This window comes from Gossypium arboreum, chromosome 2 (assembly GCF_025698485.1).
Source record: "Gossypium arboreum isolate Shixiya-1 chromosome 2, ASM2569848v2, whole genome shotgun sequence".
In the NCBI taxonomy this organism is placed as follows: Eukaryota; Viridiplantae; Streptophyta; class Magnoliopsida; order Malvales; family Malvaceae; genus Gossypium; species Gossypium arboreum.
The window spans coordinates 28,382,830-28,408,055 of NC_069071.1; the positions used below are offsets into that span (position 1 = coordinate 28,382,830).

Here is a 25,226-nt window from a genome sequence, read left to right on the forward strand (position 1 = left end):
TATCGGAGCACCCCACGGTGAATAGCTTGGTCTCGTAAAACCTTTATCCGTTAGCTCTTGTAATTGAGTCTTCAACTCCTTCAACTCTGTTGGAGCCATTCTATATGGAGCAATTGAGATAGGTGTCATACCGGGGACTAACTCGATACCAAACTCAACTTCTCTGATTGGAGGCAACCTGGGCAACTCTTTTGGAAATACATCCGGATACTCGCATACTACAGGCACTGTCTTAATTTTCACTTCAAACTCTTTGGTGTTCAACAAAAATGCTAGGTAGGACTCATACCCTTTTCTCAAATATTTCTCGGCAGTCAAAGAAAAGATCAATACTGATGAGTTATCCGGTTCACCTAATGCAACCCGAATAATATCCCCATTCTTACATTTCACTTCAATGAGCTTGCTACCACAATTCACTATCACATTATGAGCAGTCAACCAATCTATGCCAAGAATTAGATAAAATTCATCAAACGGTAGAAGTATAAGGTTAGTCGGAAAACAATGACCTCTAATCATTAAAGGACAATCTCTATACACTTTTTCAATATCACATGCCTGCCTAACGGGTTTGACACTTTTATTACAAATTCGGTAGACTCAACAGTCATATTCTTACTGAGCACTAATTTCATGCAAACATAAGAGTGGGTAGACCCCGGATCAATTAAAGCAACAACAGAAATATCGTGAAGAGAAAAAGTACCCGTAATCACATTTGGTGAAGATGCCTCTTCGCGAGTGCGAATGGCATAAGTTCTTCCAGGCGCTCGAACCTCGGACCTCATAGTTGAATCTCTAGGAGCACCTTTACTGCTAGCCCCACTACCCGGGTTCTTCTGTGGTCTACCCCTCGAAGGAGCACTATTCACCCTAATATCTAGCTTTTTCTCTTTGTCATCTAATTTCAGATAGTTCTGGATGAACTAGTCTAGTGATCCACATTTGAAGTAAGCTCTCTCATTCCCTCGACATTCACTGAAATGACACCTACCACATTGTGAACACTCTGGCCTATTTGGCCGAGCACTACCAACACTAGCGATAGAAGTGGTTTGAGCTTTAGATGTCGTGTGTTGCTTGTTCGAGAAACCTACTGATGAGTTTGATCGGGTAGGAAACTCTCTCGATCTCTTAGATAAGGTCTGCTGTAATTTCCCCATCTATCTTTTCCTCGATGTCAGCTTTTCTCTTCTCTTTGGCCAATTCCTCGGCCTTACATGCTCTCCCCACGAGCACCACAAGTTCCCTCAATTCTAAGATGCCAACTAATAGACAGATATCTTCGTTCAAACCATCTTCAAACCTCTTGCACATGATAGCTTCTGAAGATACACACTCCTGTGTATATTTGCTGAGTCTCAGAAACTCACGCTCGTACTTCGTCACCATTCTATGATCTTACTTCAGCTCTAAAAATTCTTTCCTTTTCTGGTTTATAAACCTCTGGTTAATGTACTTCTTCCAGAATTCTTCCTAGAAGAATTCCCAAGTTATCCTCTCTCTCGATACAACGGACACAAGAGTATTCCACCATTGGTAGGCTAAGTCTAGTAAGAGTGACACTGTGTACTTTACGCACTCCTCAGGCGTGCACGTTAGCTCACCAAATACCCTAATGGTATTTTCCAACCAAAAATCTGCTCTTTCTAGGTCATCATCAATATTGGCCCGAAATGTCTTGGCCCTTTGCTTTCGTATTTTATCTATAGGGGGTTTCTCTCTCCTAACCATATCCACTCCTTGCAGAGTTACAAGGGCATATTAAGGAATCAGAGAAGGTGGAGTGTTTGGATTCTCTCGAACAAACTCCGTGTACCAAGCGTCCATTATGTGGAGGTAAGCTTCTCTAGACCTTCCGCTCTGACTCAGTGTCACGGGCCCACTATCTACTGGCTTGGTCCCTTCAGCGGGAGCTGACGCATTACTCTCCATATCATCCGCCGTAGCCATGTCAGGGTCCATTTACTATATAAATAAAAACACAATTTATCTCGTCAGGAGTCGTCAGACTATCAATATACAATTATGGCATGTATAGCTAAACTCGTACTTACACTAGGTTAGTCCTAGAACCGACTAAACCATAGCTCTAATACCACTAAATGTAACACCCCTAACCCAGGTTCGACGCCAGCACAGGGTACGAGGTATTACAGTTTACAAATCACATATATACGTACAAGTCGGATTATATGAGCCCGTTAAAATTTTAAAAAAAATCAAACTTTGTCTAAAACTTCTTATCTTGGGTCTATAAGGCCCAAACCACCTCTTGAAAGCTACTCGGGACCAACTCAAGTCCTTTAAGCAACACTAGTAAAATGACCTTTGAAACAGGGCACATGCCTATGTGGATGGGCAACACGCCCGTGTGGAACTAAAACATGGTCGTGCTGATGGCCCGTGTGACATGCACAACTTAAGCACCTAGGGACACGCCCGTGTCCTATCCCCATGTAGATTTATTTTTCAATTCGAACCTATAGGGGTTTTCACACACCCTGGAACACGCTCGTGTCCATGGCCCGAGTCCTTCACAGGCCTCGACATGCTCGTGTCTCAACCCGTGTTTGAAAACCCTAACATTATGTTTTTGACGTCAACAATCCTTAAGGGTCACACAGCTAAGGCACATGCCCTGTGCTAAGCCGTGCCCTTAACACTGCTGAGACAATACACACAACAATACAATGTCTGATCAGCCACACAAGGCATTATCTCATCCATGCAATCTACTCATCCATGAAAATATCATCATTTGCATATATCAATAATGAACATTAGTCATTATCCAAAGCTTTATACAAAATGAAGGGATTCATTCCAAGTCAATAGATTTGGCCAAAATAACATTGACACAAAACTCAAATGTCTAAGCCCTATACATACCATATTCAAAATAATAAAACCAACTATAACAAGTGCTTCGGTAGATAGTGTGATCGATGCCTCCGACGTCCGATGATCCTCAAGCTAATTAGACAACATTATAAGAAAATGAAAAGGAGAGGAAGTAAGCATAAAGCTTTGTAAGTTGCATACAAATAAATATAACAACAACTTTACCATTCATCATCATGCTTGTAGTACAAGAGTAAGCATAAGCACAACTTACTCGTCACTAACCAATACAATTCACATAGCATATATATTGAGCTCACGTCTCGTACATTTCAAATAGGTACCTGTACCACTCACAACATGGTTATACTTTTTTCATTTAACTTAAACTGTAACTCTCACCGTTGAACCATTTGGAAAGCTATCGGATATTCATTAAGCCTCAAACATAGGGTATAATGCCGATGCCATGTCCTAGACATGGTCTTACACTGGCTCATCCATCAAGTCGATACCATGTCCCAGACATGGTCTTACACTGACTATCGAAATCGAGGCCGACGTCATGTCCCAAACTTGTTCTTATAGTAGCTCTCACATATCCGTGCCGATGCCATGTCCCAGACATGGTCTTATATTGACACCTTTATATGTGCCGATGCCATGTGCCAAACATGGTCTTACACTGATACATCTCGTAGTCGATGCATGTCCCAGACATGTCTTACACTTGCTTACATCTCGAGGTCGATGCATGTCCCAGATATGTCTTACACTAGCTATCGTCTCAATACCGGTACCAATCCCAAACATGGTCTTACACTGGCTCTCATAATGTGGCTAATGCATGTCCCAGACATGTCTTACACTAGCACACAAATAACCTGAATGTCATGTCATGAATATCCGATTTATTTTCTATGGTCCAAACGGGAGTTCTACTATCTCAATATTCATCATACATAATCATTTCCACAAACAAGTAATTTATGCTATATCAATTCAAACACATATAATAACAATGTAGTTGTATTATTTATATACAACTTACCTCGAATTACAAAATGTAGACGACTAGTTCGGCTTAGTCCACTTGCTTTGTTTTTCCCTGGTCTAAGCCCGGATTTTATATTCTTAATCTATAATGATGAAAATTCACACATTTAATCATTTTATTAATCTAGGTACTCAACAATTTAAAAATGGGAAAAATGACCATTTTGCCCCTAAACTTTACAAAATGACCATTTTACCCCTAGGTCCAAAAATCAATTTTTATCGAACTTCTTCATATCTTAAGCCTAGTCGAACCCTTTTTACTCTTATAGCAACCCAAAATTTCCATTATTTATTACATTTATCATCTAATTTTCAACTTATGCAAAATGGTCCCTAGTTAGGGTTTCCATGAAAACTACTTCATAAAAGTTGTTTATTACACCACCATAACTCATTTTCTTCTATAAAATTTCAGAAAACAACATGAACACACTCATGGTAAAACCCTATACTTTCAACCATTTTGCAAAATAGTCCTCTCATTTGGAAGCTCATGCTACAAGGGTTCAAAAAATACAAAAATTATCAAGAAAAGTCATCAAAACCACTTACTTGTAGGGAGACTAAGTGGCTGAAATTTTTCAAGCTTCCAAAACCCTCCTATGGCTGATATTTTTGGTCAAGAAGAAAGGATGAATGAAAAAGATGAAGGCTAGGCTTTAGGGTATTATTTTATCACACTTTAGGTCATCAAATACCTAACACTTTGACTATTCTATTTTCTTTGTCTTATGGCCAGCCAAGCCTCTCTAAAGGGTCTAATTTCCCTTTAAAGACCCCCAATTTATGATACATGGAAATTTAACACCCTTAGCTATCAAATTAAGACTTTTGCACTTTATGCGATTTAGTCTTTTTTCACAATTAAACATGAAATCGCTAAAATTAATTCACCAAAATTTTCATAATCTCATACAATCATGCCAAAACACATAAAATAATTTTAAAAATAATTTCTCCGCCCTCGGATCAGTGGTCCAGAAACCACTATTTCAACTAGGCTCAAGATTGAGTGGTTACAGTTTATGCATCCAACTCGCATTGTATTATCACAATATATAAGATCATATTTAAATGATAATTTGGCACTTGAGGCTATAAAATATTAAAGTGGGTTCTATCACCACACATCGAGTACACGAATTTCCAACACACCAATTGACTCATTGAGAAAAACATATCCGAAAAAGTGAAGCATAAAGCTAACACTCTCTAACACACCAAACATGTAACACCCCGTACCCGAGTCCGCTACCGAAATCGGACACGAGGGGTTAACGGCTTAAACCATTCACTTTCACATCCATTTTAAAATTTTCCAGTGCAGTTGGCTAACTGCGTCACTTGTCACTTTAAAAAAATCATATCTTGAGTTCCAAAACTCGAAAACCAGTTTCGTAATTTTTCCCTGAAACTAGACTCATATATGCATCTACAAATTTTTTCTAGAATTATTGGTCAGGCCAATTAGTACAGTTTATTGGTTAAAGTCTCCCTGTTGCGTGGATCGACTACACTGACCTTTGTGCGTTACTTAATTGGATATCTCCCTGTACAGGGCTTCAATACTGATGCGTTTGTTTCTATAGAAACTAGACTCAAAGAGGAATCTATATATATATGGCATGACTCCTAATTATCTCTGGTTAATTTAAAATGAATTTCCAAAGTTGGAACAGGGAATCTAAAAACCGTTCTGGCCCTGTCTCACGAAAACTTAAATATCTCTTAACATACTGTTCATATGATCGTTTCGTTACTTTCCTATGAAAATAGATTCATCAAGGTTCGACTACATAATTTATTCACTATTTAATTCCCTTTCTACTATTTTTAGTGATTTTTCACATTCACGTCACTGCTGCTACCGGCATCTATTTTAAGGTAAACTTTACCTATTTCATGATCCTTCATGGATCAACTAGAGTTTGTCATACATATACCAAAAGTGATCATGAATGACCATTCCCATGGCTAACCGTTACCAACATTTCCATACCTCTTGACAAACAACATACAATGATTATAATGCTATGATCAAAGTATATCTAAGCCATTTTCGCATGGCTATCCAAATTTACACAAAACCGAAGGGTACATGACCTACACCAAAAGGGTAGTCCTATACATTAACCAAGATATCCTCTCACTACTAGTCTATTCTATACATGCCATAAGATATTCCAAAACATAGCAGTACCAAACAGTGGATAGTGATAGTGTGACTAGTTGTTGACGATCCCCGAGCCTCGTAGCTTCCAAATGAGATCTATAAAACAGAGGAAACAAAGTACACGGAGTAAGCATTACAATGCTTAGTAAGTTTCAAGCAGCGTCAACAGATAACAATCAAGTTATAACATAGTTGTTCGTATTTCTATTTCACTCTTCCTTCGGGCATACCACCCCTTTATCCAAATATGCACATCTCATCATAATCATAGGAATAGTCTCATAGATTGCTCTCGTATACATCACATAACTACCTTATGGTTTAGTTTAAATCAAGCTCACATATAAACTTGGAGTACATACCTGTTTAACCTTTCGCATTGCGTATTTTTATAAGCAATTCTTATAAAAGAAGTCTTACCCGGACATAATCTCCACACGTAGTCATCGGGTCTTACCCGGTCATAATCTCCACACGTAGTCATCGGGTCTCACCCGGAACATATTCCAAGTTAAATGTACATTTAATCACATGTTACAACATTCACATTAGCCATTCAGCTTTGCCACATATGCATATCACACATATATTTTACATTAGCCATTAGGCCTTATCACATATACATACACTTTCACATTCACCACATCGGCCATTAGGCCTTACATACACTTTCACATTCACCACATCGGCCATTAGGCCTTATCACATATACATACACTTTCACATTCATCGCATTGGCCATTCGGCCTTATCACACACATATGTATATCATACATATTTCATATTTTTCTTGTACATCAATTTCAGCAATAGCTTATAAGCAACTCAAATAGTTTCATCAAAGTTTACAACAAAATCACATATTCACTACAAGCAGTTTTTCTGACCAACAGTCACTAAGTTGTTTATAACTGGAGCTACAAAACTCAGAATCAATTGCCGTTAATTTTCCCGAATGTAGACTCATGTATCTTTCACCCATAAAATTTTCAGAATTTTATGTTTGGCCAATCAATACCAGATTTTTCTTAAAGTTTCCCTGTTTCACTGTTTGACTAATCTGACCACTCTTCGCTCTTTAATCGAATTTTTCATTGTACAGAATTCATAATGTGTTCTATTTGGTTCCATTTGAAACTAGACTCATTAAGGAGTCTAAGCATATAAATCTTATCTTATAACCATTTTTTACAAATTATAATGATTTTTCAAAAACAGAACAGGGATTTCGAGTCATTCCGACACTGTCCCGCACAACTTTAAATATACCTTCATAGGAAATTCCTTTGCTTACATAGTTTCTTTTATAAGACACTAGATTCAATAAGCTTCATTTTCATATTTTATTCAACTTCGAACTCGCCTTGTACAATTTTTGGTGTATTTTCAAAGTTACAATACTGCAGTAACTCAAATCTGTCAAGACTAGTTCGCACTTAAACTATATAAATTCATCCTTCTCGCTACTAAGTTTATACAATCTTCAAGTATACTAAAGTAAAGTTCAAACACTTGAGAACTTACCTCGGATACTGTTGAACAATTTCAAAACGGCTATTCAATTATATTCGCCTTCCCGCTTATGCAAGATTGATTCCTTGAGCTCGTGAACTAAATCAACCAATTCAACAACTCAATTTACATTCGCAATGTCATCACATACATAACAAAATTAGATTCATTTCTTAAACCATCCCCGCAATTCACCTTCCAAGAACCTTGATTCACTTTAAGCTAAACCACTTCATGGTATACATTTACACATTCGGCTAATATAAACAAGGTTAGCACTTAGCGAAATAATTTCTTTAACATTTTAAATTTCATTCGGTCTAATCTCCATATCAACTACTAATTCACAATGAGAATCAAATCCAAAATCAGCTACTATAATATATATCTAAATGCCATGTAGCTACTTAGTTGATTATCAATTATCACTTAATTCACATATTAACACATAACATCTCACATTAGCAATTCATTTGTATTATTCGAATACAAGCTCAACATGCAACCTCATCCCTTTAGTTTTCCATTCAATAATCGAACACAAAGATCACATGCCTAACTCACTATCCAATCTTGATTTCTAACACAAATACTCTCCCTTAACCGAATGTCCATAACCAATTTGCAAAACATTTTCACTTCAACATAGCCGATTGTCATTAAGCAATTAAGCCACATCTATTCAATTTTACCAAGCTCAACTTATCTATAATCAACCTTCAATACTCTAAAGCATCAAAACAACATAAAAAATACAACCATCCATGACCGAATGTCATCTTCATAAATTTACAAAAACATTTGCCATGAGCTAGCTTCTATACTTGATGACCACTCCAAATATACAAAGATTTTCAATGAAAGAGCATTAATCATACCTTAATCCCAAGAACCACCTTGGCGAACTTCCCTCTTCTTCCTCCTTCAATTCACGGCCAAGAAGAACCAACTTCTTCTTTTCTTTCTTTCTCAAGTCACGGCTAAAGGGGAAGAACATGGATGAGACAATTTTTTCTTTTCTCATCACCCTTCCCATTCATTTCTTTATTACAAACCCTTTATTCTTTTCTTTCTCCCATAACCCACTAACACAACATGTTTCCAACATGTTTCACCCCATATCATTTTGTCCATCCTCATGCTCATGGCCGCCACTACTAGTTAGGGGGAAAATTGACATGCAAGTCCTCCTTTTGACTACATGCACTATTAGATCCTTGTAGATTAGCCTATCACATTTCAAAAGTGTCACACAAGTCCTTTTGACTAAATTCACATGCAATTTACTAAATCGAAGCTTAAAAATTTTTGCACATTCATATTCACATATTTTAGACCATAAATATCACATTCAAATAATTTGGTGACTCGGTTTAGCGGTCCCGAAACCGCTTTCCGACTAGGGTCACTTTAGGGCTGTCACAAAACATGTCCCGTTGAATGAGACTTAGCTCACATTATCTTATCTCTCCAACCTATCCCAGAGCCTCAATGCCCAAAAACACAACACATATAGGTGAGTACTCACAATCTTATGGCATGCCAACTATATCCAGTGGTTTCAAGAGATCATAAGGCTAAAATATCCACAATTACCCAATTTTAATTACTAATTTCATGCACATCATATCTATTCATATTCCTCAGTTCACATCGCAGTCTCTTGCATATTACACACTTATCGGATTCACATTTATTTGCACTTTATTAAGTGCTACAATAATGCTCATTGAGCTATCACATATCTAACCACATATGTGTGCATTAAAATCATAACATCATATATCACATACAAGTATTCTCACATATTACTTGTCATAATAATATCACATTCCACAATTCAACACATATATACTTACCGAAATTTTGCTTGCTTTCTTTAAGTATTTGCATTATTAGCATGTCATTATTATTGTCATTTTCCACGTATATCATGCCCACAACACAACACAATTCACAATAATCATCACACATGCCTCCTATCACAATATTGCATCATGATAATCAATCCACAATTATTTACATAATCACATAATTTGCCAAAATAAGCAAGGGAAATAGAAATATTGATCTCGAAACTTAGGATAGGGGTTTAGGCTATTCCTAAGCTCCTAAATAACACTATAAATCGTGTCTAGAAGTAGCAATTCCAAACACCCACCGATCACAATTTCGCCTAATTGACAAAATCTTAAACTAGCTTTTCCTTGCATTTATCTTTGCTCTTTGAAGGTCATAACGATTTTGAAGCTTCAACAAGGTAAATCACACAAAAATACAATAAAAAATAAGCCAAAGGCTCACTGCAAACAATCAAAACACAAGTCTAAGCTAAATTCTTATGTAACCTAAACATTCGACATAACAAACTTGAATTTCAATTATCTCGGGCAATACTTAATATTTTTTCCTAAAACTAATTCTGTTCATCTAATTATTCACCTACGACTAATTCTCAACCTTTAAACTACTTAAGACTACCCAATTCATGGTATTGAAATTTTCGACATGTTTATGACAATTTTTGTGAAATTCATTAAAACTCAAGAAATACTTAACGAAACTTCAAAGTAAGTTTAAAAACCTTTTTAATCATGTCAAAACAATCGAAAAATACTTTGAAACCACATTTTTACCCAAAATACCAAAATCCACCATTAATGACTCAATTTTTGGCTTTTATTTAAAAGATGCGATTTAATAGCTCAAAATTAAGTTTTACTGAACGATTACCTTCGATGATGAAAAACCAAGCATTTGATCAAAAACCTGAGAAACTTGAAAACTCAAAAATGGAGAAATCTATGGTGTTTTGAGTGTTTTTCTTGAAATACTATGGAGATTTGTGGCTTGGGGAAGATAGAAATCTAAGAAATTAAGTTTGGGAATCAAACTTGAATGAGAGGAGCTTTGAAATGCAATAGATGACAAAACAAAAATATGGAGAAGAGATTAACGTGGGTTTTATAAAAATAAAGGGAAAATAGGGTGAAAATTAAAATTTGGTTTAATTGCCTTTTAAAAACTCATAATTTAGACCCTTTTACAAACCAACCCTTATTTCAAAATTGAAAGTCTTTTGAACATTATTTTTAAAAAAAAAATTTAATTTTCAAAAAAGCCATAGACGAAAACAATTTTAGGTTGCCACAATTCAAAATTTCTGAACCCATTTCGACCAAAATTCTTAATTTACCCTCAAAACTTCTAGACCCAATTTTGGAGTGTGACATAATGCACCAGCATTGTTAGCACAAATTGCATACTATAAAGATTGTGCACAATTAAATTATTTCAAGAAATAATATTGCAAACTTTCGGTTATTTTTTGGTTATTTTTTGATACATGAGCTCATATATTTTTTGGTTATCATCTAAAAATGCAACCGACCTCTAACTTTAGCTGTTGTTAGTTGAATATTTTCTCCAAAGAACTAGTATTAATGACAATTATTAAAATATAACTTCTAATTCTTCAATAAAATCATATAAATTTTCATCAAATTGTTTTACATCATTATTGACTTTGGATGGTTTAACCAATCATACCTACAATATGAACTTCTTTTCACTATCTTATATGTCATTCATATAATTGTAATGTATTCCTTTGGGGAATATATATAATTAAAATACATGAGTGTAATCATTTTATTATATAAACTTAATGAATGCTTAATTTATTTTAAATAATATACACTTTTGCACTTCTTTTCAACATGAATGATAAAAATTTCTGATCTTTAAAAACTTTATTATTCATATAAAAATAAAATGAATAGGTATAAATAAAACATATATTAAGCATAATTCATGTTACTAATAAATCACTATGCTTAGATAATATTTATATATATATATTATAACAAAACAAAATGAAAAATATTTTAAGGTCGATTAAAGTAACTTTACAACTATAAAAGTTTAAACATAAACATTTTCTAACCTCTATCTCGATCATGAAACTATTTAGAAAGGGTGGATTTCCCAAAGTTCATGACAAGTAAGTACTTTTACTCCCATTTCGCAATAATCATATATCATAATCAAAATTAAAATTAAACCAATCAATTCTATTAAAAATTAACCAATAAAAAATAAACATTTATCTCCACATAAAAATTTCAATAACTAAATGCATGAAGAGTTTTATAAATTTATAGAGTTACGAATAAAGAATTATATTAATTGAACATCTTAATAGAAATCAAATCAAATTTCAAAAGAAGTTGATTAGACAGACTTAGATTACCATGAATGAGACGTAATGATTATAAGCATCCTTTATAATGAAGAGAAAAAGATCATCCCCAAGCAATGATTCTAACGATTCTTAAATCAGAAAAATTAAATTTCAATGCTTGGATTCCAACAGAATTTTGACACAAACTAAGAACATATTAATCATCCTTGTATGCATGATCAACTTTAGCATCATATTGAAAACTTCCATATTTTTTCAAAAAATTATCCTTAATTCCATCATTTTGGGATAACAAAATTTGTCTCAATATTGTTTCCCTTTTTTTTTTTTTTTTGTAATGAATGCTTTGGTAAAATTTTACTAGATGCTTACACATGCGATAGGTATGTGATCAATGCATTTTAATATCATATTGGTAGCATAAAGTACCACTATTATAACTACCATGGTAACAATTATTAATATGTCTCCAACCACATCCTCAATTACAACGAGAACCACGATCTCTATATTTGGATTATTCATAATTGTTATGTATTATTACATTCACTTCAGATAATGAAACATTTTTCATTAGAAGGCATGAGATCATTTTAAAATACTTTTTAAAGTTTTTTCACAATATTGTTGCTACAGGAGCACATAAAATATTTCAATCATAACAAGTTTTAAAGAGTATTATCATTTTCTAATGGTTATATCATTCTTTTAAATTATTACGCAGTTCAAGAGTTAAGAGAATTTTTCGCAATTAGATATTCCACTTTTAATCCTTCATGTAGCTGATGTTGGACAAAAACAATGGTTTTTGCTTTGTCTATAAAAAAAAGTCAAATTCATTTATACTCACAAATCATGTGTGGCTTTATTAGAAATAATCTAATAGGCAACGTAGTTATCATATCAATGACATATGTTATAAAAGATATACATATTTGAGCAAAAATATTGAGAAGTTGTTGATATTTCAATCTTATTCAAAGTCTTAGATCATAAACAAGCATACCATGAAATATATAAAACATAAATTCATACTTAAATATGAAGGAAAAATTGAGCATCATTTTTAACTTTTTTTTTATTAAGAATATTGAAATCTCAAAATCTTTCAAGCAAGTATAGAAAATCACATACCTTAGGATTATTGCTTCAACAAGGACGTTATACATCTAGATTGCTTGTTTTCCAACATAATATTGAATACTATAAGGCAAGCTCGTGCTGATAGCATGTTATAAAATAATAATAATGCAAAGAACACAATAATAATAGCTGAAAATAAAGGGATATTTCTATTGCATTTCTCTTCTTTTCCATCATCATTACAAGTAGTATACTATATATATAGGGAGATTAGACTCCTCATTTTATAATACATAAATAGGAAAGGGCTTACAAAAAGGTGAAAGGTGAAAGGTGAAAGGTTAATTATAATGAACACCGACTTAATCTCATTCATAACACAAAACACTTTTTTAACATAAATGATGACTAAAACATCAACTTTTAACGTTGTTGGCTTGACAACTTGTTTGTTAGTCTATGTGCACATAATGCTAACCTAACATAATTTGTCTTATATGTTACGTTGACAAATAATTTAAAAATTATAAAAATAAAAAATCAAATTAAAAATTTAAAAAATTTAAAAAGTTCATAAAAAAAAAAACTAGCTTGGAGTACACGTGGACTGTCATACAGGTCAACTTGTTTAAAATTGATCATTTTAATTATTATTCTCGTTAAAAAAACATCATTTCCACTCTTTTTTAAAAGGTTGATGGTCAAATTTGATTTATTTATTTTTAAGTTGAGAGCCAAATTTAGCTCAAAAAAAAATAAGGACCAAATTGATAAAAGATATAAACGTCAAGGACTAAATTTAACATTATGCCATATTTTTTAACTCAAAATATTTTTTTATTAGGGTTATTTAAAAAAGTATTCAAGTATTAAAGAGATTATCCATATAAGCATCTACATATGTTATAATATATATATATATATATATATATATATGTATGAATTAATATTTAATGCACTACTATCAATGTATAGGTTTAATGCATCATCACTTATATTTATATTAGATTTCAATTGTTTTTCTTGATGATATATGCCTTTTCCTCAAATTTCATTAAACTATATTAAGCATTATCATCCCCGACACTGTTTTCTGTATTATAGACGGTGATGTTTTGAAACCACTTATATCCCAGTTTTAGGTATCCCAGTCGACCAAAGCACCATTGTTTTAAGCTTTAGAATTCGAACCTTAAGAGTGTTATGTTGCTTCATTTCTTTATTTTTCTCAAAGCAGGACAAATTTTTATACATGAATGCGTGGATATGTTGTTTTAATGACATTTCTTTAGGTTTAATCATATGTGTCTATTTATTTTAAGGTTTGATATCAGTTTTATTTAGATCAGAGATAATATACAAATAAATTTCTCTCAATAATAACGACTTCAAAATTTGAACTTAGTCTGAGAAGAAATTTATTTACATTTCTTTGAACTATGTAGCCTTCCCAACAATAAAAATTTTAAAATTTTAGTTAATAACACTTCAAATACAAGATGAAAATAATTATATTTTGCAAATACTCAAGAGAGAAATATATATATTCGTATCTAACATTCATATTTTTTTTCTTTTTCGTTCAATCAAGGTAATATATATATAAACCAACATTCAAATGCCTAGTGAGAGGAGCAGGCATGGACCTTAGTCAAATGATCAAATTGCTATATAAGGCCTTTTAATAAGTAAAATCTTAAATTCAAGCCTTTAGTTAAATGGAAAAATTCAAAATTTTACCCCTCTATAAAATAAAAAATTTAATTTAAGTATTTTTAACACAATATATTTAACTTTGACCCTCCCAATATTTTACAAATTTATTTTGACCCCTAAACAAAATTTCAAACTTCAACCCTCCAACATTCATATATACTTAACTCCAAAGAACATAGCCTGTATTGTTCATCTAAGAAGTGATGATTGTAAGACCAAATATCAGCTCTTTTAAAGCCTTTCTGATTACTATAGATCTGTTGTATTCTAATTTGCACAAAGTGATCATTGTAATACACTAATCCTTAGTTACTTCCAATTTTTAACCGTATCATCTTTATATCTACTTGTTTTGAAGATGAAGATCAAGAAAGCTTTCCCTGAATATATATATATGCTTTCTTTATCTTCATCTTCAAAACATCGTATGGTGTTATGATATCTTATTATAATTTATCTTCGGGTATCAGTGCACCAAGAATGTTAATATGCTATATATATTCTGAAGACAACAAGGTCATTGGAATATTTTTAACTATAATTTGAGGAAAGATAACAATGTCAGTTTGATCTAAAAGCCCTAAACAGATGAAAAGTTGTTACGTTGTAGATGAGATAGAGGGGGCCGACTGCAACTTGTTTTGGCTGCGAAACACAAGGCAGCTGGCATAGAATTTCTCGAGACTTTTTTTGAAATGGTGGGCTTTGGAAGAGTATACAATTTATGGGTATCCCCCATTAATCCACCCCCATACCTTTTACATGCTTTCATTTTCTTCTTGTAACGAGTTTCTTTCTTTGCAAAATCTTGTATGTTTTTAACACTTGTCAGACATGTGAACGACTGAGACTTTCCCTCGAAATACTTTGAAAGTCCTCTCCTGCAACCAATCACTCAAGGTTAAGAAACTTTGAAATCTTCCCATTATTCTTCGTGTTATATATAGATATGTAAATTTACTAACTTGATAGGAAGTTGAGCCATGAGTTGTGATAATTCATATAAAGGTCCTTTACAATTGGTGGACAAAATTGAAGTTGATGAAGAAGATGCATCATCTACCAGGTCTGAGGATGAAGAGCAAGTTCTTGAATAGTCTTCCATGGATGATTTAGAAGTTGCAGTTTGATCACCATTTTCCATGTTCATCAACTCATCATCATCATAACCAGGAGAGTAGTCAAACATTTCTTTCTGATCATCTTCTTCACCATTTCTCATGACTACAGAAACAAGCATGAAGCGTAGAACTGAACAAGATTTAGATTTATATAATACCCAGGAAAAAGAACTTCAAATATATATATATGTATATAAAAGAATAAATGGATTAGGCTTTTTTGAGGATAATGATTCCATGACAGCCAATACATCAATTCATTAATTAACTATTGGAATTAAAGATAAACTTTTGAAAAGAAGAGAAATAAATAATGTAAAGTGGGTTGGATGAAAATTGGCATGCACCTGGCTAGCTAGTTTGCTTAGATAGGTCATTGTCAAAATGTAATGCTGGCATATCCATACATTCGGCATTATCTTGTTATTTTATTTTTAAAAAGTTTATCTGAATTTTAAATTAAATTTGAAAAAATAATAAAAAGAGGATAAGTTCGTCACCTTTCAATTTTAGAGCCCACTCAAAACCATTAACCACACACAATTTTATTTATTTTCAATTTCTTCTCTCCATTTTATTATTAAAATCATGTCAACTTCAACCTCAATTATAATTATAGCATGCCCTAAAATAGCCTACAGCATTTCACCACAAAACCCCTTATTTGGATTACATTTTAGTGTTTTTTTTTTCTAATTAAAAACATACTAAATTAGTTAGACGAGAGAGTAAAACAATTTTTTCATTAAAACTTCACCGTTGAATATTTATTTTAATTTTTATATATAGTATATATAGCACACCAAACCCTATAATGACGAAAGAAGGATGTAACATTCCAAAATTTTTAGTTGGACACATGGTACTATTCCGATCAGTGAGAAATTTGAAAAATAAGTTGGATAAATGAATCTTACAGAATCAAAGTTAATAATTGAGATGAGATTTAACAAAAAGAAATTTAGAAGCGGAAATGTGATAAAAGGACTAAATCATAAATTTTGAAAATTTCAAGAACTAAAATGCAAAGTTAGCCAAAAAGGAAAATACGAGTTTTTATTGCCTATTTGAAATAAGGATAAATGGAATATGAATTAGTTTGGTGAAAATCACTTTTAGGATTAAATTGAAAAGATTTGAAAGTACAAGTACTAAATTAAAAGTTTCCAAAATTCAGGGGCAAAACTATAACTCCAATCACACAAGGATTTATATTAAGATTTATATATGAATTAAGAAATTGGATTGGTCTAAGTGCCGAATTTTGAGAAGAAATTATGAGAAAGGGTTAAAAGGGACAATGATGCGTGATATTCGTAACATGTTTTAAAGATTTATAAATGAAACGTTCTTGAGACTACTTATTATCACAATTGAGGCAAGTGTACCTATCAAACAGTAGTATAGTTCAGCAAGACCGGATTGTAGAACCCAAATGAACTACGAGTACTAGTATTTACTTCCTTTTTATTATCTAGCCTAAAATTTAATTAAGAGGTTTGGTTGTCTAAACTAATTACTAACTAAGAAAAACTTGGGAAAATACTTTTGGGGAAAATTTGATTGATTGAGACAATACCTAAGGACAAATCCACCTAGACTTGACTTGTTATTTGACTCTGAATTAGACAATTTATTAATTTGATTTGATCCGTAGAAATCCCTAAGTTATATTATTATCTCTCTCGAGATTAATAACGTCTAACCCTAGGTTGAATAATTGAAATCTCTTTCTAATTAACACCCTAGAATTGCATTAACTCAATCTATGGATTCCCTTATTAGGTTTCACCCTAATCCGAAAAAATCTTGTCACCCTATCTCTAGGCGCGCAATAAACTCCGCTTAATTATGACAAATTTACTCTTAGATAGGGTTTATTCCTCCTCTAAATAAGAGCTTAACTTGAATCAATATCCTGGAATATCAAAACAAGAATTAAGAACACATAATTAAGAACAAGTCAAATATTTATCATACAATTCAGATAATAATAACAAGATCTGTCACAAGTTTCATTCCCCTTAGGTATTTAGGGGTTTAGTTCATACTTATGAGGGAAAACATCTCAAAAGTATAAAAATAACAAAACATAAGAAAACCCAAAACTCCTGAAGGAACTTAGAGGGAGATCTCTAGTCTTGATGATGAATCCGGCTCTTAAGATGGATTAATCGGCTTCCCTTGAGTAATTCTTTGCTTTCTACCATGCGTCCCCCCCTCTTCTCCTCTTCTAGGGTGTATTCATAGGCTTTGGAATGGCTAAGAGCCCTCAAAAGTGGCCTTTTCCGAATAGGACTCTGCTTGGGCTCGGTAGGGACATGCCCATGTGACACACCTGTGTGCAATTACTTCAAGCCGTCGTCCAGGCTGTTAAATAGGCATGGGCGTGTGGTCTACCAGTGTGAGTCATGCTTCAATTCTGCCAAATTGACACCGCTGTGTGGTCTGCCCGTGTGAGGAAGCTCAGGCCGTGTTGATTTCGTACATTAGCCTATTTTCTCCATTTTTGGCCCGTTTCTCGTTCCTTTCACTCTCCTATGCTCACCTAAGTATAAAACATGAAATTAAGGCATTAGGAGCATCGAATTCACCAAATTTAAGGATAAATCATCCATAAAATGTGCTAAGCATGGGATAGAAATATATATGAATTACGGTTTATCAAATACCCCCACACTTAAGCATTTGCTTGTCCTCAAGCAAAATCCTCAACTCATAATTAAAATAAATTCTTCTCAACTTATAATTCTTATCAATAGTATTTCAAACTAATCCATAGGTAATCATACATTGAAAATTCAACTGAAAGAACATCAAAGTTTCAAACATTCCAAGTTGAGCATATTATCATGAAAACATAGGTGTCTCCCTTCATCTAAGTAATTACCTTTGATTCAAAATATCACAAAGTTTCACATCCTCACTAAAGATACACTCAAATCACTCGAAATGTTTAAGGACAATAAATGAAGCACTCAATAGTTAATAATGAAAAGTCGTTACCATAGGCTTGCATGAAAATCAAATCTCAACCACTATAAATTGAGATGAAACATCAATCAAAAAGGTCTTTAGAGGATTGTAACGTGGCTTTGGTTAGAGGGTGTGGTCACAAACTGAAAGAAAGGATTAGAATCGAGATTGAATTGAAAAATTTCCTAACTAGAAAAATGACTAGTCATCAATTGCGTACAATAGAGCTTTTTCTCAGAATATGGAATTTAACTTCTTTAGCTCAGAAGATCGCTACTACTAATATGTATACAAGTAATTTTTTTTAAGAACAAGTCAAATTACAAAATAAAATAAAACATAGCTAAGAAACTATTCCAACTCAAATCTCGACAAAAATAGGGATCAAATTAATTTAGGGGATTTCAACAATAATGAGTTATGGGTTAATATTGAGGGTAAATCAATGAATGGTTGTCAGGCTCAAAGGGGTTCACTAAGGGTTAATTATGAAGGTAGGTTTTTATGGAGTGAGTGGGTTAAATCTAAGTGCCTTTATCATTTTGACATATCAAATCAAATGGTGTGGTCTTGACATGCATAATCAAGCAAGTTCTAGAATAACAATTCAATACTGGCACACTCATAATGAAAGTGAGCATAAAAGAAATAATAGATGCTCTAAAGGCTCAAGATCTCACAAAAATTATGGCTTTTTGATGTTTAAACTTGTGAATTCCAACTCAAAATAATACCTAAACTTGGGGAAACAACCTAAAAGTTTTTAATTCTTCAAAAATCAACTTATCATGTTTGATTCCCTAATGTCTTAAAGTTTAAACAATCAATGCATAAATACCTATGTTTTAATTCAAGATATATCAATAAACATTATAAACTAATTGGAATTCATTCTAATAATGATATGGGAAGATCGCATGAGAATAAAACAAAATTCAGGGATTTTTCTAATATAAAAGACCCCCCCACACTTAAGATGTACATTGCCCTCAATGTACAAAGGTAGATATATTGAAAAAGATAGATTTATAATCATAAGATAGGGAGAGAAGTGAAACTTCCTGAATGATGAATGAATTCCTTGTACTGCAGTTTTGGAGAATAATCGACGTGAGAGTGGAGGAGGATACTCCGGTGTGGTAGAGTTTTATTAGTCCATAAGTTCTGCGCCAAAAGAATATTATATCTGGTGATAGCTATGGTCGTGGTCGAGCAGGACATGGCAGTCATGGAGAACTTTCCTGGTGGAGTTTTTAGTTCGTATGTGATGATGAGCTGATGAGCTCTTTATAATTGTAACAGAATCAGAAACTTTTTAGGAAATATAAAGAAGCATAATTACTTGTAATGGAATAGCCGAAATTGATAATTGTAAAATAAAAATTTTAAAATCTAATAAAAATAACCTTAAAGAAAAATAAAAAGTAGTCTTAAAATAGAATAAAAATAAAAACATAAAATAATAAATAAAAGTTTTTAAACATCTTCATCGCTAGATGGTTCGCGAGGTGGAGGTGGCGATGAGATGTGGAAGTGTTGACAAATCTACTGTAGAGTAGCATCAATGTTATTGAAGCGCTGAAAACACTATTGCTCGAACCGGGTAAGGCGCTCAGAGATGTCAACGTATGAAGCCATCGCATGGACTGGACGAGAAGGAGGTGGTGGCTGAGACAGTGGGTCCTCGTGATGTGGAGGGACATCATTGGTAATGTCCTCAGGGTCTCCCTCCTCGGCTGATTGGGCGAGGTGATATTGAGAAGGGTGGGTTCCTGGGTGCTTTTCGATCATCCTCATACTAAGTATGCTCGAGATGCCTTGTGGGGACATCTGGCCAATAAGAGTAAGGGAGGACGATTGGGCTGATGTGTTGAGGAGCCCGAAGTGTTGTGCTAGTCGAATCACGTAGGGGCCAATGGAGATTACCCCCTCCGATGCCGCTCCGTCTGGTGGCGAATGGCGAGGGCAATAAAGTAGGCGAGGTTGAGTACATGCCCATTTGCCATGCTCCATAGAAATTAGGCGTCGTGAGTGTTGACGATGCCGGTGCTCTCTCGATGTCCTGTCAAAGTGTGTGCCAAGATGGCGTGTAGGTACCTCAATGAGGGAGAGAGAGCCGATGCCTTAGAGCGGCTCGGGTCGTAGGTGGCTAAACCGGGAACTAAGGCGTACCAGCACTTCGAAGGAGAGTAGTGGATGTGGCGATGGAGAGTGTCGAGGTCGTTCTCATCGATGAACTCCTCTGTGTACAGGCCCAAAGCTATACCGAACTCGGGCACACTCAACTTGCGGACTAAACCGCCGAGACGGAACTGGACTGTTCCAAGATCATCAAAGTTGGTCATGATGTCTTGAACATGGAATGTCGAGCAAAGTTCAAGTGTGAGCTCAAGGTATGTCAACTCAATGATCGCAAAGAAGAGGTCCCATGGATCTGTTGTCAGGAGTGCTCGTACATCGTCAGCCAATTGGACTTGTTCAAGTGCTGTCCAGTCAATGCAGTAACCCACACTTAAAGGTCGGGCTCGTAGGATTTGGAATAGTTCCTCTTGATTTTTGGGTGGAAATTGGAGGTATGAGTGGCGAATTTCAGCGGTAGGGCCCAACAAAGACGCCCCTTTCCGCTTTTTCGAAGGGGGAATGACATTTTTCTTGCCACGTAAGCTTGACATGGTATACCTGCAAGAAGAAAAAAGAATATAACTTAATTAACTAACTCAAGAAGTAATCATGAATATAGTTAAACTGACCAGTCCAACCAAAAATACTTAGCAGTTTAATCTAAATGATAGAAGTTTATATAGTATCTGACATAATAAAAGAATGATTATTTTCAATATAAAATGACTGGACTAGGCTCTTATGGGAACACACAAAAAGAATAAATGTATTAAAAACGCATTGATTAAAATGGAAAATAATAAACGTATAAGCATGAATATAGTGAGAACTATGAATATAAATAAAAAACCTGCCAAATAAAACCATAAGAATCATAAAATTAGTAAAAGGGATGAATAAAATAGAGAGAAAAGAGTAAACAAACGTTAAAAAGATGAGAATGGGTGTCAAAAATGGAGTTAGAGGTGGCGCACAGGCGTGGCAGAGAGGTCGTGTGGACTTGCAGCAACTAGGGTTAGGGATTTTGGGTGAAGAAGATGATGAATAGTGATGGGTATTTATAGATTTTAGGACACACGGCTAAGGGACACGCCCGTGTGATTTGCGAATTTTGAATTTGGGCGCGTCTGACATTTGGCCCACGCCCGTGTTCCTTGGACGTGTGGGTGCACACGGCCGTATCGCACGGCCGTGTCTGTCTTCATTCGCTTCTCCCACTCCCGTGTATGTAGGCCCATGCCCGTGTTAATCTGACAGGTTCGACCATGGGTTCTAGACATGGGCATGGCAAATGCCCGTGCTATTTTCTCAGGTTCAACAACGGTTCTACAACACGGGCATGTCTCACGCCCGTGTTGTTTTTGGCAAATTCACCCATGGTCCTAACGTACGACCGTGGTGACTTATCGCATCCCGTGTTGGGGAAATTTTGCCCTGTTTTCACACGGCCTAAGGCACGCCCGTGTGTCTAGCCGTGTGTGCTTTAGAAAGCCTGCGTTCCATGAGTCAGTTAGTATGTTAGATGTTAAAACTAAAATTTAAAGAAATTAATATTGTTAGTGCTCGGGTTGCCTCCCGAGAAGCGCTTATTTATAGTCTAAGCTCGACTTACCTTTCTGGTGAATCGTCATGGTGGTTCGAGGAGTTTATACTCCTCATTCCTGTTATGAATCCCATCAAAATAAGGTTTTAGGTAGGTATTGTTTACCTTAAAGGTGTCGAGTTTGGGATGACTTACCTCAACTGTACCAAATGGGAAAATACTAAGTACCGTAAGAGGAGTTCCTTCATTCGGTTTGGCAGTGTTAATGTGAGGATCTGCGGCATCTAATGAAACTTTATCTCCAACCTTTAGTTGATTTGGTGAGGCATTGAGCTCGTTCTGGCGTAGTTTTGGTTTATCGTTTTTTTCGGTTTAAATGTCAGCCATTCATCAAACTCCTCGATTTGTAACATTCGCTCTTCATGTGTAGATCCTTTGTTGTGGATTGAACATGGCTCATGTGTGTCCTTCAAACTTATTTCTTACATAATAGGTTGAACCGTATGATCAGTCTTAGTAGAACAATTTGTACAATTACCTTTAATTTTCGATGTGTTGTTCGGGTTGCAAGCTTGAAGGGTGATTGTTTCGTCTCCTACACGACTTGTGAGTTCACCTGTGCCAACGTCAATAATTGTTCTAGCAGTTGCTAAAAAGGGCCTTCCCAAAATTAAAGGAATGTCATTATCCTCTTCTATGTCTAAAACAATAAAATCAACTGGGAATATAAATTTGCCAATTTTAACGAGTACGTCTTAATAATACCCCTAGGAAATCTGACAGTTTTCTCTGCTAATTGAATGTTCATCCTAGTTTATTTGGGTTTCCCTACACCTAGTTGCTTAAACAATTTGTAAGGCATAACATTGATACTAGCCCCTAGATCAGCCAACGCATTATTAACATCTAAACTACCAATTAAACAAGGAATCGTAAAACTCCCTGTATCTTTTAGTTTGTTGGGTAGCTTATTCTGAAGAATGGCTGAGCAAATCGTATTCAGCTCCACATGCAACCTTTTATCTAACTTTCGTTTATTTGCTAGAAGCTCCTTTAAAAATTTGACTGCGTTTGGCATCTGCGAAAGTGCTTTAATAAACGGTAACTTAATATGTAGGTTCTTTAAAAGTTTAAGCAATTTACCAAATTGTTCATCTGAGCGGTCTTTCCTTGTCGCATTGGGGTATGGCACACGAGGTTTATATTCTGGACTTACCGATTTTTGTTCGTTTTAACTTACCTTATTTTTACCTTCGCTTACCACCTGTTCTGAAATTGGTTTTGCCACTAACCCTTCTTCATCTTGAATGACAATTGCGTTGAGTTGCTCCCTTGGGTTAGATTCAGTGTTGCTTGGCAAGCTACCTTGTGGTCGTTCGAAAATCAACTTGGCGAGCTGTCCTATCTGAGTTTTGAGCCCCTGGATTGATGCTTGTTGATTTTTGAGTGCCGTCTCGGTATTCTGAAAATGAGTCTCTGACATCGAGATGAATTTGGTTAGCATCTCCTCAAGGTTCAGCTTTTTCTCCTGCTGGTATGGTGGTTGCTAAAAGCCTGGAGGGGGTGGTGGTTTCTGATTTCCTTGGCCTCCCCATGAAAAATTTGAGTGATTCCTCCAACCTCCATTGTAAGTATTGCTTTAAGGATTGTTTTGAGATCAAGGATTATTACCCATGTAATTTAACTGCTCATTCTCCATGTTGTGGCCATAAGATGGGTATTCTGAATTGCTCGATCCACCTCCATTTGCTTCGCACTGCATTACTGGGTGAACCTATGAAGAACTAAGAAAATCATCAATTTTCTTATTTAAGAGTTCTACTTGGTTAGATAGCATAATAACCGCGTCGAGGTTGAAAACACTGGCTGCTTTCATCGGCTTTGATCTCATAACTTGCCACTGATAGTTATTCAGTGACATCTCTTCAATAAATTCGTAAGCCACCTCAAGTGTCTTATTATTGATAGTTCCTCCAGCAGCTGCATCAATCATCTGCCGAGTTGAAGGATTCAGGTCATTATGGAACGTTTGAACCTGTAGCCAAAGCGGTAATCCATGGTGAGGGCACCTTCTCAAAAGGTCCTTATATCTCTCCCATCCATCATAAAGTGTTTCTAAATCCATTTGCACAAAAGAAGAGATATCATTACGTAATTTGGCTGTTTTAGCTGGTGGAAAATATTTTAATAAAAAATTTTTGGTCATTTGTTCCCAAGTAGTGATTGACCCTCGTGGTAATGAGCTCAACCATTGTTTAGCCTTATTCCTTAATGAAAAGGGAAACAACTGAAGGTGAATGGCATCATAAAAAACGCCATTAATTTTAAAGGTATCACAAAATTCTAGGAAATTTTCCAAGTGAGCGTTGGGATCCTCATCCTGCAAACCATTAAACTGAATAAACTGTTGTATCATTTGAATTGTGTTAGGTTTCAGTTCAAAATTATTTGCAGCAATAGCAGGTCTAACTATACTTGACTTAGTTCCCGTTAAATTAGGTTTAGCATAACCATACATAGTGTGCGGAGCAGGATTTTGATTAATAGCAATCGCAGGAGGTAGCAGATTTTCTTAGTTTTCAGCCATCTCCTCGGTTGTGGTTGAAGTATCGTCCTCTTGATCATCTTCTGTGTATCTTAGGCTTCACCTTATTTCTCTTCAGTTTTTGCAAACTGTGCGGTCGATCTCACCGTCAAAAAGTAGTGGTCTTAACGGGTTTCTTCTGGTCATAAACTAGAAAAACCTATCAAAAGGAAATAAGAGAAAAATTAGAAAAAAAAATAAAAATTTAAATTGTAAGAAAAGTAAAGTGGCTAAAGTAATAAAAATCGAGTTTTCTTAATATCCCAATTCCCCGGCAACGGCGCCAA

The 25,226-nt window shown here is 34.8% G+C and overlaps 1 protein-coding gene and 1 non-coding gene across 3 annotated transcripts; one reads left to right on the top strand and one right to left on the bottom strand.

Moving 5' to 3' along the window:
* Positions 1–15,094: 15,094 nt before the first annotated feature.
* On the bottom strand, positions 15,095–16,286 carry LOC128283486 (protein OXIDATIVE STRESS 3-like). 2 transcript variants are annotated; one of them, XM_053020905.1, is made up of 3 exons: positions 16,216–16,286; positions 15,560–15,818; positions 15,095–15,475 (listed from the first exon to the last, which is right to left on the bottom strand). In XM_053020905.1, exons 2-3 carry the CDS (start codon positions 15,814–15,816, stop codon positions 15,175–15,177), a joined length of 558 nt encoding a protein of 185 aa, XP_052876865.1. In that variant the 5' UTR covers positions 15,817–15,818; positions 16,216–16,286; the 3' UTR covers positions 15,095–15,174. The 2 variants fall into 2 exon arrangements, with proteins under 2 accessions (XP_052876865.1, XP_052876864.1); XM_053020904.1 differs by lacking the exon at positions 16,216–16,286 and having other exon boundaries at positions 15,560–15,973.
* Positions 16,287–24,406: 8,120 nt separating this feature from the next.
* Positions 24,407–24,512, top strand: LOC128289889 (small nucleolar RNA R71). Its single transcript, XR_008279531.1, has one exon. It is a non-coding gene; the product is annotated as a small nucleolar RNA R71 (small nucleolar RNA).
* Positions 24,513–25,226: the final 714 nt, after the last annotated feature.